General features: G+C 37.8%; 3 protein-coding genes across 5 annotated transcripts; all 3 read right to left on the bottom strand.

Moving 5' to 3' along the window:
* Positions 1 to 782: 782 nt before the first annotated feature.
* Positions 783 to 6,392, bottom strand: LOC119503664 (CMP-N-acetylneuraminate-beta-galactosamide-alpha-2,3-sialyltransferase 1-like). Its single transcript, XM_037795544.1, has 7 exons — positions 6,206 to 6,392; positions 5,118 to 5,407; positions 3,102 to 3,298; positions 2,802 to 2,969; positions 2,679 to 2,724; positions 2,177 to 2,296; positions 783 to 1,051 (listed from the first exon to the last, which is right to left on the bottom strand). The coding sequence occupies exons 2-7, from the start codon at positions 5,364 to 5,366 to the stop codon at positions 884 to 886; spliced, it is 948 nt and encodes a 315-aa protein (XP_037651472.1). The 5' UTR covers positions 5,367 to 5,407; positions 6,206 to 6,392; the 3' UTR covers positions 783 to 883.
* Positions 6,393 to 8,209: 1,817 nt separating this feature from the next.
* LOC119503663 (CMP-N-acetylneuraminate-beta-galactosamide-alpha-2,3-sialyltransferase 1-like) lies at positions 8,210 to 18,794 on the bottom strand. 2 transcript variants are annotated; one of them, XM_037795543.1, is made up of 7 exons: positions 18,465 to 18,794; positions 14,544 to 14,824; positions 13,456 to 13,652; positions 13,151 to 13,318; positions 10,828 to 10,873; positions 10,624 to 10,743; positions 8,210 to 9,092 (listed from the first exon to the last, which is right to left on the bottom strand). In XM_037795543.1, the coding sequence occupies exons 2-7, from the start codon at positions 14,790 to 14,792 to the stop codon at positions 8,919 to 8,921; spliced, it is 954 nt and encodes a 317-aa protein (XP_037651471.1). In that variant the 5' UTR covers positions 14,793 to 14,824; positions 18,465 to 18,794; the 3' UTR covers positions 8,210 to 8,918. The 2 variants fall into 2 exon arrangements, with proteins under 2 accessions (XP_037651471.1, XP_037651470.1); XM_037795542.1 differs by lacking the exon at positions 18,465 to 18,794 and adding an exon at positions 18,069 to 18,192.
* Positions 18,795 to 19,970: 1,176 nt separating this feature from the next.
* Positions 19,971 to 26,276, bottom strand: LOC119503666 (CMP-N-acetylneuraminate-beta-galactosamide-alpha-2,3-sialyltransferase 1-like). 2 transcript variants are annotated; one of them, XM_037795545.1, is made up of 7 exons: positions 26,077 to 26,276; positions 24,654 to 24,900; positions 23,096 to 23,292; positions 22,832 to 23,011; positions 20,856 to 20,883; positions 20,645 to 20,764; positions 19,971 to 20,506 (listed from the first exon to the last, which is right to left on the bottom strand). In XM_037795545.1, the coding sequence occupies exons 2-7, from the start codon at positions 24,876 to 24,878 to the stop codon at positions 20,339 to 20,341; spliced, it is 918 nt and encodes a 305-aa protein (XP_037651473.1). In that variant the 5' UTR covers positions 24,879 to 24,900; positions 26,077 to 26,276; the 3' UTR covers positions 19,971 to 20,338. The 2 variants fall into 2 exon arrangements, with proteins under 2 accessions (XP_037651473.1, XP_037651474.1); XM_037795546.1 differs by lacking the exon at positions 26,077 to 26,276 and having other exon boundaries at positions 24,654 to 24,917.
* Between the last annotated feature and the right edge of the window lie 485 nt (positions 26,277 to 26,761).

The raw sequence follows: 26,761 nt of genomic DNA, 5'->3' as shown, positions 1-26,761 counted from the left end.
CCTAAAATACTCCAGAAAACAAATTCAGTTAAATTAATTTAATAGTTTTAATTTATGTTTAATAAAGAGACATTAAACACATCTGGGTATAAATATGGTACTAATAGCCCTCTTAATTGACCAGAAACTACCTTTTCAACACTTACGTAAAAAACTGACAATGACTGTTTTGTACTGAAGATGCATTTTTGCTGAGCAGTCGCTGTCAGCACTAACCTGAGTGACTGTGATGACTCCCTTTCCTATCAATCTGTCTATTTCCCATGTTTTCCAGATACCTGGTGTCTCCGTCTGCCGTGCTGCTGCTGCTGCAGTTCTCGCCCTTCTCCTAACAGGCAGCCATTTGTTTGTTTTCATGTGTCTTAAGTTTATCCATATTGCATTTTATGACACCCACACACACATCCATCTACATCTACCACCTAAAGAATCAATTACAGATCAAATAGAAATCAATCAATAATCATAAAACAAAATAACTTTTAGATTTGTATTTACTGTATTTTTTATTTTTAGTTACTAGGTGAATTGTGCCAGGCAAATAATTATTTTAGAGTTTTTTTTTATAATAGACGGCATGTAAATATTGCACCAGATTAAAGCTGTTTTCTAAACAAAATGGAAAGCACTTTCAGTGGAATACTGAAGGACAAAAGACAGGATTTCTATGCAAATGAAGTTTCCAGAAATAACTCCCCTAAACCTCAACACACTGACAAGAAACATGCATGACAATGAGCAGAAACAACTGTATTTATTTTTTTTTCCCAATAAACTACCCATTTCTCCTTTAATGACCATGATGTATCAATAATGCGGTGGGTGCTGCTCATTAACGCAATTGACAAAGACAGAGAGGCAAACAGAAAGAGAGAAACAAATATCACCATCCTTTGAAAAAGGTAATTTTCTGTTGCTGATATAGTTTCTCAATGATTGCATACTCCTGATTTCCACCATGATTTCCAGTTTTCAGTTGTTTGTTTTTGAGTATTTCATAGTAATGGTCCCAGTTTCCATATCTGTCTGCACCGAACCCAAACACGCTGACCTGGGAAAACAAAAATACACTGAATTTTATATAGATTTAACCTGGAAGAAAATTGTTACCATAGATTTCATCAAGTTGCTTTGTGGCAGCGTGTTACCAATCTGTCATTTGAAAATGTTGTTGTCATCATGTTATAATTTGCATATCAGGAGGTAGATTTTCTGAACACATTACAATGAAGACCATACAAGTAGAAAATGTATCAGCACGCTAATATGCAAATTTTCATCTACAACCACAGACTGGATAAAAGGAGTTCATGTCCTTTACCCATTGGTTTGTGGTCTGCGGTTTTGAAGCCTCGAGTTCAGCATGTTGGCCTTCGCCATGTCAGTTTCAACCAGAAGTGAAGGCAAGAGAGAGTAGAGCTATAACTGAACGCTGACTGAGACATTTTCAGGCGACCAAAAAGTTTATAATTAACTTTCATGAAATGAAAACACACTATGAAAGGGTTAAAGTTCTAAGACGAACACACGGACAACTCCCAGATTGGACAACGCCGTGGTAGCGACCTGCCAATCACAAGGTAGCCACGCCCTATAGCATCCCCTGCTTTATGGTCTATTTGAGTCTAAATGGGACCATAATTTACTAAATCAACATCATGTTGTATTGAAAACGACTTGAAACTAGCAATTGAGACCATAAACTCATGTTTACAATGTTTACTGAGGTAATAAATCAAGTAAGAAGTAGGCTCATTTTCTCATAGACTTCTATACAACCAGACTTCTTTTTGCAACCAGAGGAGTCACCCCCTACTGGCTATTAGAAAGAATGCAGGTTTAAGGCACTTTGGCATTAGACCTGGATGTTGCCACATATCTACAATAGATTTGTCCTTGTTGAAGGCTCGCCACTCAGGTCACACTAATATATTTATCATAAATTTGCATTTTGTAATGACCTCAAAAAGGAGTCCTTACAAACTTAGGAAATAAGGTTATAGGTTACGCAGAATTATTAGCTATATTTAACCTTTTGAATCCAGTTTGACCATTTGTTGAAGTAGGAACATGAGCACCAATTTTGAGCAGCAGTATCATTTTGATTGACTTACAGCTAATTAAAAATGATGTACTGATATTGTAATATTGAATTTTTGAAAATTGATGAACGTACCTCATCACACATGTGCATGCTGAGAATCAAAGTCATAAAGCCAGTAGATGGATACATGCCCTTCCTTTTGAGCCAAACATAATGAACGTATTTCATGAAAGCTGGACTGAGGATCATCACCTGTTCAGGAGTAAAATTAAAACTTTAAACTGACATTTATGAACCATTCCATCCCAATGAACTGTATAATAGCAACATGATGTCAGACGTAAAAATAGCATGACATTTTAAGGACATTCAGCATGTCATGATAACGCATTTTTAGGCTTTTCATGTGTCATTTACACGCCACGTCGTTACCTGAAATTTTTTGTCACCAACAAAACAAAACAGTCGTCAACAACGGTCTCGAACATTGGTCTCCTGGTTAAAAGTCTGGGGTTTGTTGGCGTACAAATGATACGACAAAAGCAACAAAGGCGTTTTTATTGCACGCAAAATGACGTACAAATTACTGTGTCATTCATAAACCATTTGGTGAGATCGGGCTGATAATACTCACCAAATCCTTGTTGGCTTTCAACCCTGAGTCCGCAATTGTTTTTTGTCTGTTGGTGGAAACATGTAAGGGATAATGTACAGTGAGCCAGTCGTTGTTGTGAAATATATTATATCACACACCTACCTTGGAGCGAAGGACTTGAGGAGCCACTGTAAGTCATTTGTCTTGAATGGAAACAACAAAAGATGGGTGGTGTTGTCCAAATTAGTAGCACTAGTTGGATACATCACACGATGTGTTGTTCTGGTCCCAACATCTTTTTCATAGCCTTTGATACGGCCACGGTTGATCCTAAATGGTGCAGAGGATAAACATTAGTACATCATGTAGTTAAAGAACTATTATATGGTGAAAGAAGATCACAAGGAAATACAGAATATAAATGTCGATCACTGAAGACTGGAGCTTTATGATTCACTGTACCTTATGATGACATCGTGGAAATCTATGAGAGGTCCATAGTGTGATCCATTCAGATTCCCAGAGTTCCCAACCACAGCACAAGTCCTGCAGCGGTCGGGGCTGGACTCCATCAGATTAAGACTGTGTGGGAACATCTGGAACACCTTCTCCACTGTTGTATTGTAGAAACTGAAGCTGCTTCTTTCAGACTGTATGCGCTGACACACATAAAAAAAACAGATTATCCACAACAAACCCTGTCTCGCAGAAGTTACGGTTCTATCATAATACATTGTTTTGCCAATTACACGATGGTGAGAAATGTAATCAATGCCTTGAAATATATATATTTTTTTAATGAATGAAGAGCACCAGATTTTCAGGGGTATGGTCTGGGCAGACGGTGGATGTACAGAGCGCAGGACTTTGACTCCAGAGAATAAGGTCACATCCTGTCTGTGGTTAGGCACTGCAGGGAAAGATCATGGTTTCGGTTGAAATGTTAATAAAACAAAACACTTTGTGTCTCAAGTCACTCCGGACCTCTTCTGCAATAAACCAAGAAGACCATGATCTTTCCCAACATTAAAGGTGCTAAATGCAAGATTGGGAGCATTATATTGCCTTTGCACGGCTTGCAAGATTGGATATTTAGCTGAAAACAAATTAAATATGTTGACTGACATTTTACTAATACATTCAGTAGCAACACTTTTTGGGGCTTCCCAGATATGTTAAAGGGACTGTTTATTACTTTTTACACGTATAAATGTATTGGGTCGGGATCCCATGCGCGAGTGGCTACGCTGTTCAGACCACTCCTCTGCCTGCATGCTTGCCTTCACTCACACAACGCGCGCGTTCTCGCTGTCTCGCTCCACCTCTAGACTTGAACGCGCGCTCACTACACACTGCAGAAGAGTTAGTTTAGCTCTGAGAATATCGAGTGAATGTACAGTGGACGTTTGTGCAGAAATAACTGCTGCAGCTCCTCCAGACCAACAGAGGCTTCCCGTGTCTTGTGAAGTGACGGGGCTCCGCAGCGAGAAACGTTAACGTTTCAGACCGGGTACCGGTGTCTCCCTGCGGGCGCAGTCGGGAGACGATAACGTTTCTGTTCCTGCTTCAGCCCCGGCACCGACCCGCTTTTCCTGCTTCAGCCCCGGAGGCTGAAGCAGGAAAAGCCAACACTAGGATCAGCATTGATTCAAGGAGAGACCTTCGTCTGGTCAGCTAACATTACTGCCAAGCAGCTGAAATATAGAGTGATATTGTGGTTTTAGCTGATGTGTGTCGCCTCACTGTTTTGAGCGATGCTCGTTCATGTCTATTTAGAGCGAGCAAGCGCGAGCAACAGGACGCTGACTTTCGTTGACTTAACGGCCACAGGTGTCGCTGTTAACAAGCAATTCTGAAAGTTACAAATAGCCCCTTTAATTAAAAAAAACCAAAACATTTCTTCATAATGTTAAAACAACCTAATACGGTCGGCATTATAAATCCTTGAACTGCATTTGATGCTTGCACTAAGATTTCTGCATTACTTATTTTAACATCAGATTTTCACTATTTTAAATATTTCAAATAAATACAACTTTTTTACTAAAGGAAAAAACAGAAATAAAAGCTATCGTAACTACCATAACACAATCTTTAAAGGTGCAGTGTGTTGGTTTCGGAGGCATATAGTGGTGAGGTTGCAAATTGCAACCAGCTGAGACTTCTCCCATGTGCCAAGCATATAGGAGAACTACGGTGGCTGATGCGAACTTGTGAATGGCCCTCTCTAGAGCCAGCGTTTGGTTTGTTCGTTCAGGGATACCGTAGAAACATGACGTCCGGCTCCGTGAAGAGGACTTGCTTCATATGGAGATATAAACGGCTCATTCTAAGGTAACGAATACACAAGGATTCTCATTATCAGGTGATTATACACTAAAGAAAACATACTTATTATTATTATATTCCATTTATGCCAATAGATCCCCGAAATCCTACACACTGACCCTTTAAAGATTTAAAAGTTTACTGATTTACCTTCCACCAGTTAAAGGTCTCCTCTGAGATAATGTTTCTCGGTGACAAAAAGGGCTCAGGAGATGCACCCATCAGCTCGCTAAACCACGGATCATATTCCATTAAACATTTGTCACATGCACAAAGACTTGAGTTGTAAGGGGGGAAGAAATCACGGTACACTGATAAAATCCATGAAGATCTATAAAACACCCCGATGGCAGTGAGACACAGCAGGGACATGACGACCCAGGTTTTTCTGGAACACATCTCGGCAGCGTGGCGGTCTTGACTTGAGTATCAGATCCAATCTGTGGATACAATATGTGGTGAAATACACGGGTGAATGTGTAAACCTGTCATAAACAAGCTTACATCAAAACAAATGACAGTTTATTACCATTTTAATATTGGAACTAAAACTTGAGTCTGGTGGCCTTATAAAATAAATTCAGTCTACATCTTATGAATGTTTTTTGATCTCTGTCTCCTGACTATCCGTCATTTACACAGCTGCCTAGATAACATATTTTTATGTATGTGTGATGATACAGGAAGTGATGTCTTGTAAAATAACACAATATTTTATGGAAGTCCGAAGTCTGAGTGTTTAACTGTGTGTTCAATGTTATGTGGAACATATTCATGCCTCAGATGTTATGTGTAATATGTTATCAAGTTTACAAACAAGTTCTAACAGAAGACAGACAATGTGTATGAGGAAGAATGATTTAAACTAACAGATTTAGATCATTTAATGTAAAGGTGAATGAATAAAATGAAATGCAATAAACCTTTAAAAAAAATAAAATAGGTAAAAGTTGCTCATAATTTTTTTTGTGGCTCAAACAATTTGTTGTTCTTTGACATGTATGTGAATTTTAAAAAAAACTATTTTCGAATGTTCCCCCATCAAATCTGGTAGTTTCATATTATTGTATATTTATATTTTTTACCATAGCGTTATACCAGAGAGCAGACGGTCAGACTGACTTTACCATTTTGGGTATAAGCATTTAATTCAACACTACATTGTGTCTTAAATCTATGTCAGGTTAATCACTCTAAACAGTTGAAATGTGTTCAAATGTCTTTGTTTCTTCTCTTACCTTACCAGATATCCAATACATTTAGATATATCCAGTTACCTCCCCACAGAAACAGGCTGTTCTGCTGAGGTCAGAAGAAGACTGAAAAACATGTGTGATACAAACTGATAAGTAGGTGGAACTACCCGTAGGAAGGGTTGGGATTATGGCATCAGCAGCAAGAGAGGGTGAAAAAAACATCAACATAAAAAGCTCGTACATTCTGTTTATGGTTTGTTGGTTCTGTATAATCAGCATATTTTTGCAAATTGTTTTCTCCCGAGCCTTTTGAAATATTGTTTTAGAAAATAAAAACAAGGATTATATAATTCCCATAGTTGTAATACATTATAAACTATTTATAATGCATTACAATTAATGTGATTATAAGTTACTGTAATTGGTCGTTTGGTTAAAGTGGAAATTAATTTTAAAGATTTTAATTTTACAATGTTTTGTGTGTTGAGCAGTAGCTCAGTGGGTAGAGCGGGTCATTCTTTAACCACAGCGTTGGCGGTTTGATCCCAAGGAAGTGTCCTTGAGCGAGACGCTGAACCCAAAGAGTCCACTGCTCCTAAAAATGTTTACGACGGGTCAAATGCAGAGGTCAAATTTCATGTGAATAAATCTAATAAAGTTAAAGTTAAAACCTTTTAAGTAAGTGTAAGTCAAATATTATGGAATATGATTGGATATGTTTTATGAGTGCATTTGTGTGTAATCCCCATGTTGTTCAAGATGGAGCTAATTCAAACTACTTTATATACTATTGGGTAGGTTAATCTATAACAATGCATCATGATTAACATATAACCACACAGTAGATGCTTCAGAAAACAAATTCAGTCAAATAAATTTAATATACTTAATTTAAGTTTATTAAATACAATTGGCTTTATGACTTTGATTCTCAGCATGCACATGTGTGATGAGGTACGTTCACTGGTAATCATTCCCTATTTTTAAGTAAATCATTTTAAGCAAAATGTGCTGCGCAGTGTCAGAAAGCTTGGTCTCAGTTGCAGGTCATGGGTCCTCAAACAGGATACTGACCTAAAACACAGCTAAAAACACCCAAGAATGGCTAAGAACAAAACATTGGACTATTCTGAAGTGGCCTTCTATGAGCCCTGATCTAAATCCTATTGAACATCTGTGGAAGGAGCTGAAACATGCAGTCTGGAGAAGGCACCCTTCAAACCTGAGACAGATGGAGCAGTTTGCTCACGAGGAGTGGGACAAAATACCTGTCGACAGGTGCAGAAGTCTCATTGAGAGTTACAGAAATCGCTTGATTGCAGTGATTGCCTCAAAAGGTTGTGCAACAAAATATTAAGTTAAGGGTACCATCATTTTTGTCCAGGCCAGTTTCATTATTTTGTTTTTTAAAATGATTCTGTTGAACCACAATTCAAAAGCAATGTCTGATTTTCATTAGTTAATTTTCAGTAATTTTTTATTTATTATTACTTTTGTCAGTTTCAAGTTATTTCAGTGACCATTGTGGGTTTTTCTTTCTTTAACGGAAGGGTACCAACAATTTTGTCCACGTCTGTAATACAGCTTTGACACAGCGGTGGAAGAGTAAACAGTGAATATCAAAAAATACAAACAGTAGTAGTTTACATCCCCTGTGCATTTAAAGGCCTAACAATAAACACTACTATATTATATAGAGAGGTAGTTAAAAATGTAAATACATTAAATATTGCTGAAAACATTCCACTCAAAAATAGCCAACTTCAAGCAGTGCAACCTCTGTGATGTATTTATGCATTGATGTGACACAATACAAATCATTTTTCCACAATTCTGTAGACCACACAATATCTTAAGGGGGACATATCATGCTCACTTCCAGGTTCATACTTGTATTTGGGGTTTCTACTAGAACATGTTTACATGCTTTAATGTTAAAAAAACACATTATTTTTTATCATACTGTCTGTCTGTATTCATCCTCTGTCTGAAACGCTCCAGTTTAGCACCTGTCTCTTTAAGAGACCCTCTATATTATAATGAGCCTGCATGTGACATAGGAAGGGGCGCCAAATCTGAATGGTTTGTTGAATCACATGTTTTCTGATCTAGGAAGCCCACAATAAACTAACTGGGTTGTCTTATTTCACAGTTTGTGGGTTGGTAGGGACTACAATACCCAAATGTGGGAGCACAAGTACTGAAAGAGTGAGTTTTGTGTGATATGTCCCCTTTAAGTTGAAAGACAACAACTGACAAACAAGAAAAACACAGCGATGGTCAACGTCCATACAAGTCCACACTCAAAGGAGAGTGGTCAGCATGTCTGAGTATGTATATGTCGGACTAGTTTGTTAATTAAACCCCAGTTATATTTCAATATGTATCTTAAAAGACTTTTACTTTAACAAATTATTATTATATTTTTTACTAACATTATATATTATAGCCACAACTCTGAGACTCAATGAAGGTGAGGAGGTCGAATAGAAGCAAATGGACCTCAACATTTACAACCTAGAGAATCAATTACGGAAAAAAAACAGCAATCAATCAATAAACCAATCAAAAAGAACATTTCATTTTGCATTTACTGTATTTTTTTAAATGAAAAGACGATGATAGTATAATGAGTCTTGGATGGGCGCTGTGAATAGATTCTAACAAGAATATTTGGGGGTATTTAATTTACATGTGAGAATATTTTGTCGCATTTTTTGGACAAACATGGTCACAATAGAGAGAGAAACAAAGATTACCATCCTTTGAAAAAAGTAATTTTCTGTTGCTGATATAGTTTACTAATGATTTTATACTCGTGATTTCCATTATGATTTCCAGTTTTCCAGTTTTTCCTCATGTTTTTCAATATTTCATAGTAATGGTTCCAGTTTCCATATCTGTCTGCTCCAAACCCAAACACGCTGATCTGTGGAAACACAAACACAGTAATATACTTAATTTCATGGATTTAATTTGGGGTAAGATTGTTACCATTTAATAATTTGCATATCTAGATTTAGAGAATGTAGCTATCCGCAGTATAATATGTTAATTTTTCATCTACAGTGAATTTGTCCTTGTTGATTGTCAATTAAAAATGGGACTCAAGGTGGATGCATTTTCTATTTGATTCTGAGGTGCTGAAACCTGACAGCTTAACTCAAAGAACAAGACTCAGAATCTACAGCCATTAGTGGCATTAGGGCGAGCACCATGCATATCCGTACCAAAGTCAATGGCAATCCATTCAATAGTTGAAGTAATATGTCACTAAAACTAGAATTACCGCCTCGTGGTTGTTTGCCTCCGCCAACCAGTCAAGTTACAGTTTACATCCATGCCTGTCCAAAATGTCATCTCTTCATCATTTTATCCTGTTAGACATTTGTATGAAAATGTCATAATTAGCATATGAATTCTTGAGTTATGGCCAAAATCCTTTTTTGGGCCATTTGTGCCAAATTTGAAGACACTCAGTCAAGGCGATCCTGAGATATCGAGAGAATGGGACGGACGCGAGGGCACAATGACCTTTGACCTCCAAATTCTAATCTGTTCATCCTTTAGACCAAGTGGATGTTTGTGCCAAATCTAAAGAAATTCCCTCTAGGCGTTTTGGAGATATTGCGTTCACAAGAATGGGACGGACGGATGGACGGACGGACGGACAATCCTAAAACATAATGCCTCTGGTCACAGCTTTCGCCAGTGTGGAGGCATGGAAACAAAAATGGCAGCCTTATGTTGGTGCTAGAGGAAAATTTGGGGGGGGGAGGGATCAGCAAGAATAATCCTCTGGACATCAAGAAGGACAACATTTCATCTTCGTTTTTTTTAAAGTTGGTTAACAATTCTCTTTATTCAGTGCAGAACTCCTGCATGTAGTGGAAGGCTTGCTAGCTAACGTCAAACAACGTACTGTATATGAGATGAGTTTTAAAAGTTTGGCAGGTGTATTTTTGCACTTTTTGAGGCCAGTGGGTTCCCTCTGTTCCTCCAGTGTTGGAGCTATGAGGCCCTTTCTGGTCACAATAGGTGTGAGAACTGATGTACTTTCTCCCTTCAGCCCAGTTTGTATCTTTTTCCAACTACTAATGCTCATCTTGCAGTTCTTCTCTATAGTACAAGCATGTGTGCAAAGCTCCTTATTCAACTCACGGACCAGTTGTGGACAAATGGAAGTGAACTGGGACTATTCTTTACTATGTTTCAATGTTTTCCTACATGTGCAACCCGCATAAATGTTCAAAATGTGATTATCAGATTGACTGACTACGTCAAGTACAAGTAATGTGCAAGTGGAGAACTGTTCCACTGTGGTCCAAATGGTCCAGTTTGACCATTTGTTGAAGCAGGAACATGAGCACCAGTTTTGAGTGGCAGCATTATTTTGTTTAACATTCACCTAATTAAAAATGATTTACTTAAAAATAGTGAATGATTACCAGTGAACGTACCTCATCACACATGTGCATGCTGAGAATCAAAGTCATGAAGCCAGTGGATGGATAACTGCCCTTCCTTTTGAGCCAAACATAATGAACGTATTTCATGAACGCTGGACTGAGGATCACCACCTGTTCAGGAGTAAAAATTAAAACTTTAAACTAACATTTATGAACCATTTTATTCCAGTGAACTGTATAATACATAAAACTCACCAAATCCTTGTTGGCTATGAATCCTGAGTCTGCAGCTTTTTTTTCTCTGTTGGAGGAAACATGAAGTGTTAGAGTCTACCCTTCAAAATACGTCTTTGAGGAAATGTAATTCATGTCTGGATTACATTCAAACTCATGAAGTTTCTTCCTATTCAGGAAGTGTGACATCCCTCTACTGCACAATCAATAGGAAGTCAATGGCTAGGGACACTGTAGACCAGGGTTTATTCCATGTCTTGTTAGAATTAGACTACTTAAAAGGGAAACTTTGCTGATTTTCAACCAGCTCTGTGTCATCCCAGTGTGTGCAGATGAATGATGTTTGGCTGTTTTTTTGGGTTACCAGCGCCCAGAACTCCAACACACAGAGCTGGTTGAAAATCTGCAAAGTATCCCTTTAAACCAGGGGTGTCAAACATATGGCCTGAGGACCAGAACCAGCTAGCCGAAGGGGTCCAATCCGGCCCACTGGATGACGTTGCAAAGCGTGAAAACGGCAGAGAAGTCATTAATTCAAAATTTTCAATGGGGCTGTCCTAATAAGAGTAGCAGGCCCTATGCTGGACACACTATTAAAGATCCCGCATGCTTACCAGCCCAGTCTCACGGCAAAGCGTGCAAGAGCCTGCCTGTCCACCGGAAGAAAGCGTGGCAGTGTCATGTTTCGTGTCGCTGCGACGTGAATATTACACACCCGCATGAAGGTGCAGTGTTTTGTTCTGATGTTTGTCACGTGTTGTGTAGTGACGGAAGTGAAACTTCAGAGCTAATTATGTAGTATATAAAGTGGAAAAGACCACTTAAGGTGGGCGGGTCAAACAAACACAGGACATTCAAGCGGAAGGCTTGTGTTTTGTTTTGCAAGTTACGTTAGTGACGTTTGTCACGTTTTTTGTAATGACTTTTGTCACAAGATGTTTGTCACGTGTTTCCCGTACTGACGTTTACGTTGTGTTTTACTTACTTTACATACTAATTTTAAACCCCTACAATGCCGTTTTCCCTCAACCTAACTTAGTGGTTTTCTTGCCTGATCCTAAGTCAGTAGCTTTGTTGCCCCCTGCTCGTACTGCACGTTCATACAGGTGTGTATATTCACGTCTCTGCGAGTCAAAACGTAACACTGACACGCTGTTCTCTGGTGGACAGGCGGGTGTATTACAGGCTTTGATATCGGGTTGCACGCACAGGCTTGTGATACAACACTGTCAAGCGAAAGCCATGCAGGAGCCACTGGTGAAAAAATGTCTTTGTCAAAAAGGAGAACAGTGAACAATATCGGGTTTTCCAAGAAAAATGGATCAGTTCTTATTTCTTCACCGAGGTAAATGGGGAACCAGTGTGCTTGGTGTGTTCACAGCACCTTCCAGTGCTCAAGGGATACAATATTTGCCGCCACTATCAGACTCATCATGGCAGAAAATACAAGAATTTGCAAGGATAACTTAGAACATCAAAGATAAATGAATTGTTGGCAGGTTTGAGGAAACAATCTGTTTTTTAGTCGTACCCGAGAGATTTCAGGCCTTTCATCGTCTGTATTGTAAATGGATTGTTCATTAATTGTAAACGTTTTCAGAATGTATTTGTTTTTCTTTCCACTTATTATTATTTATTGGTAATTATGCAATGGTTTTACTGGTCCAGTCCACTTGAAATCAAATTATGTGGCCCATGAACTAAAATGAGTTTGACACCCGTTTTAACTTCAACGTGTTAAAACTAGAGAAAGATTGTGGTTCTAGTTACAGAAAATAATGAAAAGCAAATGCATCCTGTCTCATGCTTCAAATCAGTATTCACTTTTTTATTGTGTAGCCAAAGATCTTTTTGACACAGATCATTCCCTAACTTTAACTAAGTGTTTTCTGTTACCTTAACATAACCGTAAAAATGTCGGTCATGCTTTAGTTGCTAGCAGCGGATATTGTAGAGAAAACAAATGAAATATGTAGACACTGAATGTGTGGCAGATAAGGTCAGTGTAAACACTTTGCAAAGGCAGCAACAGCTTGCAGATATGTTTAATATGAATATTTACGTCATGGTAATAAAGATATGCCATCTGGCAGGCATTACGTTTCCTTCAAAACATATTTGCGAATGCAAATTGGTTAAATGTAATGTGCATGTGCCCATTGTTATGTGTTTCCTGATGTTATTCTTCAAATTCCTCTTACACACAGCCAACTACACAACTTCCTCTTACAGTAGTTGCTTGGTTCAAAATCATAAAGTCTTGTAATCAAATTACATCTCAGTACAGAAAAAAAATACAGATTATTTTCTTTGTTTGTACAGTTACTGTATATCTCACACCTACCTTGGAGCGAAGGACTTGAGGAGCCACTGTAAGTCATTTATCTTGAATGGAAACAGCAAAAGATAGGTGGTGTTGTCCAAATTAGTAGCACTGTTTGGATACATCACACGATGTGTTGTTCTGGTCCCAACATCTTTTTCATAGCCTTTGACACGGCCACGGTTGATCCTAAATGGTGCAGAGGATTAACATTAGTATATCATGTAGTTAAAGAACTATTATATGGTGAAAGAAGCTCACATAACAAGGAAATACAGAATATAAATGTTGCTCACTGAAGACTGGAGCTTTATGATTCACCGAACCTTATGACGACATCGTGGAAATCTATGAGAGGTCCATAGCGGGATCCATTCAGATTCCCAGAGTTCCCCACCACAGCACAAGTCCTGCAGCGGTCGGGGTTGGACTCTGTCAGATTAAGACTGTGTGGGAACATCTGGAACACCTTCTCCACTGTTGCATTGTAGAAACTGAAGCTGCGTCTTTCATACTGTATGCGCTGACACACATAACAAAAAACAGATTATCTTCAACATTTACAGTGAAACCCTGTCTTACAGAAGTTTTGGTCATATACCCTCCGCAAATTACGGCCCCTCAAACTCAGACAGGGTCAATCACCGTGCAGCATCGGCCAGCTCACGAACAGCGATCTCCTGGATGAAAGCTTTGTGTTTGTTGGACCCATCCACCTCCCCTCCCGCCGGCCCTGTGTGTGTCTCTTTCGCTCTTTAAACTACGTCACCACAGTGACTCCCGGCACACTTTCTCTGCGCTTTCACTGTCCCTGCGGCGGGGTTTAAATTGTAGTTAATGGAAAGCCTGTTGCATCTCATACTGGAGCTAAAGGGTGCCTTGTGATGCCGACGGCTGTGACAAAGCATCAGTATTTGACGCCATGTGAGTGAGAACGGGCTGGACAGCTTGACGGAGTAGCAGCGGAGGGAGGGGAGGGGGGGGGGGGGGGTGCAGCTAAAGGCCCTGACACACCAAAGTTTGGGGCCGTTGGTGAGCGTCTGTCGGCTTAGTTTTTGTGGTGTCCCGCACCGTCGGCTCCAGTCTGCCCGTGTTGGAGGCTTTTCGGCCGATTCAGCATGTTGGAACCAGTCGCTGAGAGAAATCACTCTGATTGGCTGTTCAGCTTAAACGAGTCAGTGCACGAGAAGAGAAACGGACGTGAGGAAAGCAAGCCAACGATATTTTTACAGCGACACGGCCATCTGGAATGAAGCTATGTGGTGAGGGAGTGGGGTGTGAAAGTGGTCAGCAAACCCCACTTTGTTTCATGTACGTATCATGACAACGGCTTGTATATCCACAGTCCTATAAAATAAATAATCATAATTATTATAACACAGTATTTAAAGATTTAAAAAGTTGACTGATTTACCTTCCACCATTTAAAGGTCTCCTCTGTGATGTTGTTTCTCGGTGATAAAAAGGGCTCAGGAGATGCACCCATGAGCTCACTAAACCACGGATCATACTCCATTAAACATTTGTCACATGCACAAAGACTTGAGTTGCGAGGGGGGAAGGAATCACGGTACACTGATAAAATCCATGAAGATCTAGAAAACACCCCGATGGCAGTGAGACACAGCAGGGACATGATGACCTGGGTTTTTCTGGAACACATTTTTCTGGTCTTGAGTGAGGATCAGATCCAATCTGTGGAGATAGTATGTGGTGAAATACACAGTTGGATGTGTAAACCTGTCATGAACAAGCTTACATCAAAACAAATGACACAGTTTATTACCATTGTAGTCATAGTGGAACTAAAACTTCAGGTTGGTGGTCTTTATTAAACTAAAACCAGTCTCCGTCTTTGGGGCATTGAGTCAGAAATAAATCCACTTTCTGACCTCACCTCCTACAATTTGAATGTTTGTTTTTGTTAACTGTGTTTACTCATGTAACGCTTTCTGCACCTTTTCATATAGGTAGCGCCCTGTGTTAGTAAAATTATTTCCCAGGTTGGCTCTAATTAAACCCTTATTCCTGTTGTTGTTTTATTTTAATAACCCATCATTATTTCCTCCCTATTTCTTATATGTGGCTTCACTGTGGTTATGTTTATACACAACAAAAATCACAGAACAACTATGTCCCCAACAATTAACTCACAATGTATTAACTAAAAGGGAATGATAATATCAAAAATATGTAAAATAGAAAAGGTTCACAATACTCTTAATAATAGTAAACCATGAAAATAGCACTTTGACCTTTCACAGAAATAAACAAGTCAGTATTCACCCAAAACAATCTTCTATGCTCCTTCAACCTTCTAAGGTCACTAGCATATATGTTACCCTTTAATGTACTTGGTCTAGACAATAATACCATAAAGCAATACCAAAGAATATGAAATGAACTCTTATGGTTTCTTTTACTTGACCAATAATAACCTGGTGGGCCCACACACACTCACACACACACAAACAAGCTGGCAAACAGAAAAGGACCATTAATGAAAACAACCCCCGTTGCAGGCCTGGTCGATGCTTGGGAACGTGGTGGCCAAAAACAGTTCAGACCGTTTTGCTCTAACCGAGCCAAAACAATAAGAGCTGAGTACTCACAGTAGCGTAGCAGAGTTTGTGTCAAAGAGTGCTAATGTTGCACCTCCAAGTAGGGGTGGGCAATACATCGAATATAGTCGATCGCGGCTTGTCCCACGCGCGGTATATAAAATGACTATATCGCGATCATCGACTATAAATTGTCACGTAATGTTTTTAAGCCATCCCCCCCAGCATGAGACTCTCTGTGTGATGTATTCGGCCGGCGTGTTTTTTTTTTTATGGAGGGAAGCAGTGGAGAGAGAAGGAGCCCGGAGCCCAGAGAAAGCGAAAGAACTGAAACGGCAAAGCGAGTACAGTAGCGAGAACACGACAAAAGCAACCAGAACCAGCCCAGAGGCAAATGACTCTGGCTTCCTCACTTTCCAAAGCAATCCCATTTGACAAAAAAGTGCAAAATGCAAAGAAATCACGGCCGCTGTAAACACCTACATCACAATGTTAGCGTAGTTGAAAAGCCCAGATTCAAAAGACTCATTAAGACACTTGATCCAAAATATGAACGTCCAGCTAACAGAACCAAAGCTGTGAGCCTGAATAAGTGGACAACTGCAGTTTTGGCCACAGCCTTTCTACACTGCTGGGAAAATAATATTTTTTTTTATCAGCAATGTTATAACAGCTTACTATTAAACATAACAATAAGTTACTTTACACTTATTACCATTAAAAACATTGTAAGGCATGTATTGCCAGATAACTATTTGGTTAAAGTGAATACTGTTTTGTTAAATTTAACTTGTGATTTCTCCCTTTCTCCATGCAAGATTAAAATATATTAGTTCCAATAGATCCCCCTAATGAATATAAACAAGAGGGGTGCAAAAAGCTGGCTGGCTGATAGCTGACCGTGGCAGGCCGACGGGTGAAATCTTCTTTCTCCCTCGTTGCCAGAGAAGCTACCAGGCTTTATCCGGGTCACCTGGAGGCTCTCTGGGCATTCTAGAATGTCCTTCAGAGGTAGTTAGCTTGGCTAGTTAGTTGGAAAGGCTAACGGCGCAATATCAGCTACGGCGTCGATAGTCACTTAACTACTCACAATGTATACATTCGGCGTTTTACTGGCTTGTAGTCAAATACTGTGTGTTTATATTGAACTGAACATGTCAATATTAACCAAAATATATTTATTCTGAGCAGAACCATCAGGAAACCGGTTCTACAGATGTCAATGAGGAAACATTATGTATGAATATTTAAATTAATTCCCTGTAAGAATGAATAAATAAAATGAAATGCAGACTTTAAACTGTGTTACCTTCATCACAATGATCAAATGTTTTGCGGCTCCAGACAGATTTTTTTGTTTTGGTTTTTTTTGCCTAAAATGGCTCTTTTGGTAGTAAAGGTTGCTGACACCTGTCATAGTGGAAGTAAAACTTCAGGTTGCTGGTCTTTATTAAACTTTGGCATTCAGTCAGACATAAATCCACTTTCTGACCTCACCTCCTACTATTTGAATATTTGTTTTTTGTTAACTGTGTTTACTCAGATGGTATGTAAATTGTAGCCTACTGTCTGTTGATATTCAAATGAATCACAATAAACAAGTTCTACAAAAGAAAATGAGGAAACATTATGAATATTAAAATTAATTTCCTGCAAGACTGAATAAATAAAATGAAATGCAGAAAAAAACTTGAAATAAAGTGGCTCAAATGTTTGTTTGTTTACTCAGACATTTATGGGAATTTAAAAAAATATATATTTTCACATTTTCTTCCATAAAAGCTGGTATAGCTCCATACAATTGTGTATATATTTTTATATATTTTATCACAGTGTTATGCCTGAGAGCAGCATAGGAGTCACTCATATCAGCCAAATTAATCACAACAAAAAAGTTCTACAGAAGACAATGAGGAAATATTATGAATATTAAATTTAATTTCCTGTAAGACTGAATAAATAAAATGAAATGCAGTAAAACCTTGAAATAAAGTGGCTCAAATGTTTGTTTTCTCAGACATTTATGGGAATTAAAAAAAAATATTTTCACATTTTTCTTCCATAAAAGCTGGCACTTCCATACAATTGTGTATATTTTGTATATATTTCAACACAGTGTTATGCCTGAGAGCAGCATAGGAGTCACTCATATCAGCCAGACTGACGGACTTCACCGTGTTGTGTGTATGTGGGCTGCGCACAAATTGTTTGCTTTTATCTCTTTATACCTCCACATGTCGATGGTTAGTCAAGTGCGTCGGGAGCGTGCCAAACGCACTTTTGGTAATACCGTGGCCATGGCTTGCTCGTTATTTATCCTAACAGTGTAGATCGCCAAAGGTCCATACGTTTATTTCATTGACGTGTTGTCTACCCACCTCTCTCTCTCTCTGTGTGCTCCTCTGTGCGCTTCACCAGATCGAAACAGGAGCAGAGCGCAATCAGCTGTTAAGTAACCAGGGCGCATTCAGATGAGGTGTTGGTCACATGATTAAAGATGAGAGATTTCTGTGTAATTATATATAATATTTTAAAGGCAGATCATTGTGTGAGAAAGACTTGTTAAAGAATATATAATTTCCTTCGTATGATTTGTGTTTTATTTGAGGAATAATTTTAATATTCTGGTGATCAATTAGCCTGATAGGAGGAGCTTCAGATTTTAAGGAGCTCCATGAAAACACGACATTGTGTCTTAATTAATGTCATTAATTATTCTAAACCCACCATCACTTTAAATGTGTTAAAATGTCTGTAATTTTTTTTTCTCTTACCTGACCAGATATCCAGTTAATTTTTATAGATAAATCCAGTTACTTCCCCACAGAAACAGGCTGCTGAGGCCAGAAGAAGACTGGAAAACATGCGTGATAGAAACAGATAAGTAGGCAGAGCTACCTGTAGGGAGGGTTGTGGGATTTAGCATCTGCTGAAGAGTGTGGGCGGAAAAAAACCCCATATAAAAATCTTGTAGCCTACACACTGTATATGAAATGCTGATTCTGTATAATAGGCCTCTTTTTTACAAATTATTTTCCTTTGAGCCTTTTGAATTATTGTTTTAGAAAATGAAGAAAAAAATAAAATAAAAACATTGAAACATATGTTTAGGTCCACCCTGAAATAATGTTGATCCACCACTGAAAACCAATTCACAATTTCAATTCACGTTTTGTAATTATTTCAACATCAGTTCATCTTCTATCAGTGTGGATTCAACAAAAGTGGGACCATAAGCATTGTCTATTTCATTTCAATTTTAATTTTAATTATTTTAATTTAACTTTTGTGAGCCGATGACTTCTATTTACATACAAAGCACAACATAGAGGGAAAGCAGCTTGCCAAAACCAAACAAAGCAGATTTATAATAATATAAACAAATGAAAAGAAAAAAAAACATGACCTTTTACAGTGAAAAACCAAAGGGTGTTTAGAAATCATAAAAAATTATATTTTTAGCCATTCTAGTGGCTTGCCTCTAGAGATGGCTCTGTCAGCCAGTCTGTCAGTCCACCACTTTGGTCCAGATTGAAATATCTCAACTATTGAAGGGATTGCTATAAAGTTTTGCAGAGACATTCATGGTTCAAAGAGGATGAATCCCACTGACGTTGGTGATCTCCTGCCTCGTCGTCAGTCGTCAGTATACACACCAGTATCATTATGTATAAAATAAGTGACAGGACACAGCCCTGTGGAGATCCAGTGGAAGAGCAAAACATGTCACACAGTCTTCCACTAATTACAGCAAGAAGTAAAAGAGCTCCCTCTGTGTTTCAACATACATAATGACAGCGTGATTGGCCTGTTTTTCTTTCATCCATGAGTCAAAGATGTGAGATTTTTATAAGAATTTGATCATTTCTACAACTCAAAAATGGGTGTCTCTCTTATTCTCTCCAGTGGCTGGTTATTTAAGCAGGTTAATGGCTGATCCATTGAGACGGAGCTATTCAGAGCATGAATCAAGGAAAAGCTGGACAATGTTTGGGAGCCGTACTGAACACTGCACACATCTTTCAAATCTGTGCACGATTTGGAGGACATTTCTATATTCATTGTTAATTTAATTTGTGTGTTGCCTAATCTAAAACCTTGTATCTGTGTGATACTTATTTTTTTGTCTGAGGTGCGATCCTGTACTTTCTGTAACTTGTTCTGCCATCTAACTCTTGTTCCTGTTTAGGTTGAATGCACTTATTGCAGTTTGCTCACTGCTATCGCACTGCTAAAAAAAAATTCTACTTCAGTTACATACATTTAATAAGGTACAGTACTTCACCACCCCAACATTTTTATTCCATGTAAACAAGAAGAGATTCTGGTACAGATTTGTATCCATAACTTTCAGTTAATAGAATAGTATTGTGTCACAATCATAGAGGCACATGTGTATTCTGTATTCGGTAGTCTGTTGGCTATCTATCTATAGAGTATATACATATAAATATACATCTTTGATATAATTTTATAGTGTGTCATGTGTACACATGTAGTTTATTCCCTCTCCATAGATCTGGATGATTCACCACTCACAGTTTTAATCTATGAAGGGTTAATGTTTGCAGCAAAGGGAGTCAGTCCCAGAAGAGATGTGTAAGGCCGATGCTTCTTGGCTTGAATACTTTGAATGCTGATAGAAAGATCACCACCCTGCATAAAACGTGAGTTTTCGTCGCATATCTAGCTCCTGGATGACCTTATACTCAAGTCCCTCAGGATGTCCTCCAGTTTTTAAGTTCTTGTATCTGAGTTTTTCCCAGTAATGGCTCCAGTTCCCATCACTGTCTGCTCCAAAACCAAACACATGGACCTATCGGAAAACAAAGAAAGTCGTAGTAAAAGCCTCAAAGCTTTTTCCATCAGTCATCAATCATTTGCATCCACTTATTAATCATTAGTGTGTTACATCAACAACGGTGACGTTACAAGGAAATACAAGTGAACTCACCTCGTCACAAATGTGCAGGGCAAGAACCAGAGCAAGGAAGCCAGTGGATGGATACCCGGCCTTCTTTTGCAGCCACATGTCATGAACATACCTCATGAAAGCTGGGTTCATGAACATCGCCTGTTAGGAATCAAAATTAGGCTCATTTTATGAACCATTACCTTTGCAGCCAATAAAGTTTATTGTTGAATGAATTGGAAATAATACTCATCAAATTCTTGTTAGCCCTGATTCTTGGCCTGTTGAAAATAGCAGGAAATGTCAAACTCAACATGAAATGATTGGATGTTTTCGTCAGTACAGTAAAATGATACTAAAACGCCTATCTCAGGGGGATGTTTTATTTCACGTTGTGTATACCAAACTCTGTAGAATTTTCAAAGAATTTTACACAATGAAATTGCTAGCATGTGAATGAGCCTTGTTGCCAACAACCCCCCCCCCCCTACCCCCCACCCCCGCCCTACTTTATACAGGCTCAAACCGACAGGGCAGACCATCCTCAGCACACCTGGGTCAAAGACTATAATAAACTATATTGTATTTGCTCAAGTTCTATTTGTAATGTTACCTTTTCTTTTAACTTTTTATCTTTCCAAATAAACCTGCTAAAAGATCCATCTGTCACTTGTTCCATCTGTTATAAGGTAACAAACACAGTCCTAGTTCATTACATTATCAAGCAATTAGCAAACTAAATGAAATATAATTTCATTTTAATATGTTTGGATAAACTCTTACATTATCCAACAGTTGCCACATGTCCAGCTGAAAAACTTTAGTAGGTCGGCTATATGAAGCAAATTTTTGCTGGGATGTTAGAGTGAGTGAATTATGCATTTCAGTCTTCAGAAGTGTCTAATCCTTTTGTAAATGTAGTCTATATTATCATACTAGAGAGCACAATGTAGTCTGGTATATGATAAATGGGTACTGTAGATAGACTGAGGAAAACATTTTCATGTTGATGAATAGATACTGTAAATCTGTATGTTGTCTGTATGTTTTGGCATACATTACAGCTCCATACATACAACATAGTTACAGATTTTATAAAGCTAAAAATGCTGATTGTACTTTATTTACACTGTATCCCAAAAACATGCATCATTCTCTGACATTTTACGTTTATGCACAAATAGATGATACCACTATCAACCCCTCTCTCTGTAATCCTCTTGATGGTGTAACTTTAAGTTAAAAAAATATACATTTAGTTAACTTAATTTATATGTTTTTTTTTATATACATTTCATGTTCTCTGATCTTAAATATATTTATTTTTTCTATATTTTTATTAAATTCAATTGATTCAATGATACTTATTAAAATTAAACATTATTATATATTCCAATAGGAATATATGCATTCATTGAAATGATTGGGCTACTATGTTTGGAGACGTTGTCCTCCTTCAGAGAGATAGTCCAAATCTGTGGATGGATTTCCATGCAATTTGGCAACTTTCATTGAAATTGAAGGTATTGCTGTCTGTGTGTTAACTTTTTATCTAGCGCCATCAAAATTATAATGTCCTTTGGTTTATATCTGCAAAACTAATGACATTCCCATCAAGTGCAAATTAGCAAATTTTAGCATGCAAACACGCTGAAATAAAATGATGAATATGGTTTACATGATACATGCTAATGATCATCATACTGTAGTAGCATTTGTCAATGTGAGCACATTAGCATGGTGACATTGCCATTTAGCTCAAAGCATCACTGCACAGCCTCACATAATGCTAACATCCCTGTAGACTTGTCTTATTTCATTATGGTTTTTTTCCAATTGGTCGTTTTGTCAGTCTAAATAAACAGGACAGAGCAGATATGTGATTGGCTTTTGGTAAAGGGGAATTTTGAAATGAAATCTACTGGAATGAAATAACCAGCCTATTTAACATACAAGGACTACCGACTGGATAAACTACTGTAAGAAACAACCATCATAGCAAAATGTTAACTTATTTCTTCTCAAAACATTATTAGTTATGTAAGTAATGTCATCTGAAGAAAATAAAAAACAGGATATTATTTTAGGAAAGTTACAGGTAATTTGCACATTGTGTAAAATGAAAACAGACAAGAATAAGTATACCTGTATGAGGGTTAATACTGAACACTATGTAAGCTACTGGGAAGAAATTATCACACATCCATAGTTCATAGAAATATGACTCACTTTCCAGAGGGTCCAATGGTGATGGCCTTCATGATCCACTCAAAATCCCGTGTCTTAAATGGAGCCATCACTAGATAGGTGGTGTTATCTAAATGCACAGCGCTCTCTGGATACATGACCCGATGAGTTATTCTGCTCCCAACATCCGCTTCATAGCCTTGTATACGACCACGGTTAATTCTAGACAGTACAGAGGGATACGTTTCATACAAAAGGGAGGGACAAAAGACAATAATAGATTAAAACAGCTTTCTTCATCTTTACCGTATGACGAATTCATGGAAATCTATGAGTGGTCCATAATGTGATCCCCTCAGATTCCCAGAGTTCCCCACCACAGCACAAGTTCTGCAGCGGTCAGGTCTGGGTTCTATAACAACTGGACTGGGTGGGAACATCTGGAACAGCCTGTCCACTGTTCTTCTGTAGGTACTGAAGCTGCGTCGTTCAGCCTGTAACCGCTGTCGGGAAAACAGAACATAGATGACTGTTAGAGCTGTCATGAGTTGTACTCAATAAACAAATTGGCAGATGTTGTCACCACAGTGATTTTAAAAGTTTTGAAATATTTGCCTATATTGTGAAATGTATAAATGTTGTATTTTCTGCTTGATGGATACAGTTCTGGTATTTTGCCTAGAATCAGGTTAATTTGTTTTGGTGATAGTTTATTGGTTATTGTAAAGTTGCTTACTGCACATGTGTAGAACGTGTAACCTAGAAATAAATTAAAGTGTTTCTCTGACGGCCATGTCTATAATTCATTATAAACATATTTATAATGCATAATAATCTGCTGCTTATAGCACTGCATAATTATAGTTCGAAGCACTTGACTTATAAGGTCAAGTAATATAAAACTGCATCATTGCTGGTTAATCAATGACCTTTATTTTGCATAGATCACTGTGTATTATAATTCCCATAGTTGTAATACATTATAATATTTTCCTAATGTATTATAATCAGTGTTATATGTGATTATAAGTTACTCCAAGTGGTGATTATTTGCTATAAAGGAACATTGTGTAACATTTTGGGGGATCTATTAGCAGAATTGGAATATAAAATTCATAACCATGTTTTCATTAGTGTATAATCACCTGAAACTAAGAATCGTTGTGTTTTTGTTAGTTTAGAATGAGCCTTTCATATCTACATAGGGAGCGGGTCCTCTTCCTGCAGTGCGCATTGTTTCTACAGTAGCCCAGAACGAACAAACCAAACTCTATCTCTAAAGAGAGTCTTTTGCATTTCTACGTTACCTGCGTGAGCCGCAGAGTGCAAAACCGTGGTACCACTGGCCGTCGTCTGACTTCCGTTGCTCCTAAAGTAGTGTTATTATGGTTAGGATGGCCTCTGAGAGAGATGAATGGCATTACCATGGTTTTGTATTCGGCGGCTCACGGTACCGCAGTCTTGGAAGGGGAGGAGTGAGTGGAGGGGTACCAAGCTGGTTGCAATCCTCAATCTCACCACTAGATGTCACCAAATTCTACACACTGTCCCTTTAAGTAGATTAAAAATTAATTCTACAACATTTTGTGTAGGTTTAATGATATTTTTTCCACTTTATATCACACTAACATCACTATTATTCCCAGAGTCCTGTCTGTAACATTGCTTACCTGTGGATAAAGTAGTTAGTTCACGGATACGAGTCAGACAGCTTTCTACTGCCACCATTGAGAAGAAGTGGTCTAACTATAACAGAACAGAGCTGAAGTTTTCTCACTATGATAACTGTTAAATGAGATTGTATTTTACTTCCTGACCCTGATTTGAACTGCTGGTTGAGAGACTGAACAAGGTCACAACTTACCTTCCACCAGTTGAAAGCGTCCTCTGACAGTTTGTAGTTTGCTGACAGAAATGGTTCAACAGATTTGTTGAAACGCTGCATGAACCAGGGATCATCTTCAGATAAACACCTGTCACAAGCACATGGCGGCGTCATGTTTATTCTCCAGAACACAGAAATGCTGGTCACACCCAGCACGACAATAAGCACCATCCCTTTTTTAACCATCTTGGCTGTGTGATGCATTTGATTGGGAAGCCGCTCAAATCTGTAGACAAAGGGTGTGGTGAAATACACAAGAGAGTGTAGTCAGAGGTGAAATGTAACTAAGTGCATTTACTCAAGTATTGTACAAATCTTACTTCGTCCTACTTGTACTTGAGTATTTCCATTTAATGCTACTTTTACTCCACTACAGTTCAGCTGTAAATATGGTACTTTTTACTCCACTACATTTATCTGACAGCTTTAGTTACAAGTTACTTTGCAGACTAAGATTTTACATATAACATGATGGATTTATAAAACATAACTCCATCAAGTTTTGTATGCAAAATATAATAAATTACCCAACATGATAGTTCAAATCAACTCCACTTCGACCAACTAGAAGAGTGAAATGCTAATTACACAGGAATGCATCAGTAATAACACAACAATCCAGCATACATAGTAAAACACAACAAAATCGTTTTTCATCATTATGGGTATTTTTACTTTTGATACTTTAAGTACATGTTGCTGATAATACTTAAGTACTTGTACTTATATTTTCAATGCAGGACATTTAGTGGAGTATTTTCACAGGAATTTCTATTTTTTACTAAAGTGAATGATCTGAATACTTCTTAAACCACTGTGTGTACATTGATGGAAGCTCTCATAAACTGTCATTTTTGTTTGTTTAAAGCTACAGGCTAATCATCAAAAGCAAATAAGGCGGTTTGGTAGATGAGAGCTCAATCCATAAACTTAATTTCCATAAACGCATTTTTATATCGGACCAATACAGCTGCCAGTCATTATAAAACAGTTTGCATTAATTTTCTCATGGTTGAGGATTGAGTATTTAAAAAAGCAAAAGTTTTCATTTTATTCTTATCATTATTGTTGTCATCAAAATAAAAATTATAAGAATAATGATACATCATTATTATCATTATTATTATTTTCACTTGATTACTGTAATAATATTTCCATTCATTTATGAGCCAAAATAAAACCTAAATCTGTGAAAATTATGCTGTCAGTTAAATTAATAATAAAATCCATAATAACAGTAGTATAATTATAATTAGTAGTAATAGTAATAGTAGTAGTATTGTTATTAATATCAATATTAATAATAACAATGATAATAATAATAATAATAATAATAATTTGTATTATTATTATATAAAAAGTTATATCAAGTTCAAATGTATTCATGTTTTTTTTGTCCTACCTGATCAGAGAGTGAATCCGCTTCTATTCCAGTTATAATGAGTAAACAGGTATCGGAGTATCTGAGGTCGATGATAAACTAGGTGAATGCTCATTGGTGCACTGTAGATATCAATCAAGTGGTTGTTTGATTGGCACATCTGTGGTGAAGGGGTGGGGTTTGTGCGCAGGAGTCCAAGATCCACCCAGACATTAATATTTAGAATCATTTTCTACGCAAAAGTTCAGATTTTACCCCTCTTCTGTCATTATATTAACATATAGTCCTTCAATGAAAAATATTAAAAAATTCGAACGGTTGTGAAAATAAATAAATTCTATTACTTTGTCAAGTTATAAATTCCAAAAATTCTTTCTCTATGTGGCTGTTTGAATCTTTTCTGTGCCCGAATCGCCACCCAAGTATCATGATAGTATTGAATCAGGAGATGGGTGTATCGTCCCAGCCCCAGTATATATACTGTACATGTACCACCATCATCATACAGAAACCTACGTCAGGTCACGATGTAGGAAAAAGGTTTTAGAAGGACTTGAAGGGCGATTAAAACAAGAGCGATTATTGAGCTGGTTTATCAGGTCTGAAGGGAGTGCTGTTTTAGTGAATCATAAAAGTTCTGGCAGAGTTCACCTCCACATTCTGAGAAGGAACATGTCAAGGACATCTATTTTTATGTATGGGCAGT

The sequence above is a fragment of the Sebastes umbrosus genome, chromosome 15, assembly GCF_015220745.1.
Source record: "Sebastes umbrosus isolate fSebUmb1 chromosome 15, fSebUmb1.pri, whole genome shotgun sequence".
NCBI classification, from domain to species: Eukaryota; Metazoa; Chordata; class Actinopteri; order Perciformes; family Sebastidae; genus Sebastes; species Sebastes umbrosus.
Note: the sequence above shows the minus strand (reverse complement) of the source record. Positions and strands in the feature narration are given on the sequence as shown.

Bases quoted from the DNA above. Each gene is read 5' to 3' on its own strand.
- LOC119503664 (XM_037795544.1), bottom strand. From the start codon at position 5,366: ATGTGTTCCAGAAAAACCTGGGTCGTCATGTCCCTGCTGTGTCTCACT. The intron at 3,299-5,117 runs GTAAATCAGTAA...TATGTGTGTCAG, and splicing joins AGACCTTTAACTGGTGGAAG to CGCATACAGTCTGAAAGAAG. The intron at 1,052-2,176 runs GTACGTTCATCA...TTGTTTTCCCAG, and splicing joins GCATGCACATGTGTGATGAG to GTCAGCGTGTTTGGGTTCGG.
- LOC119503666 (XM_037795545.1), bottom strand. From the start codon at position 24,878: ATGCATCACACAGCCAAGATGGTTAAAAAAGGGATGGTGCTTATTGTC. The intron at 20,884-22,831 runs GTGAGTCATATT...TATTTTCAACAG, and splicing joins ACCATTGGACCCTCTGGAAA to GCCAAGAATCAGGGCTAACA. The intron at 20,765-20,855 runs ATGAGTATTATT...GATTCCTAACAG, and splicing joins TCAGGGCTAACAAGAATTTG to GCGATGTTCATGAACCCAGC.
- LOC119503663 (XM_037795543.1), bottom strand. From the start codon at position 14,792: ATGTGTTCCAGAAAAACCCAGGTCATCATGTCCCTGCTGTGTCTCACT. The intron at 13,319-13,455 runs GTTCGGTGAATC...TGCACCATTTAG, and splicing joins TTCCACGATGTCGTCATAAG to GATCAACCGTGGCCGTGTCA. The intron at 9,093-10,623 runs GTACGTTCACTG...GTGTTTCCACAG, and splicing joins GCATGCACATGTGTGATGAG to ATCAGCGTGTTTGGGTTTGG.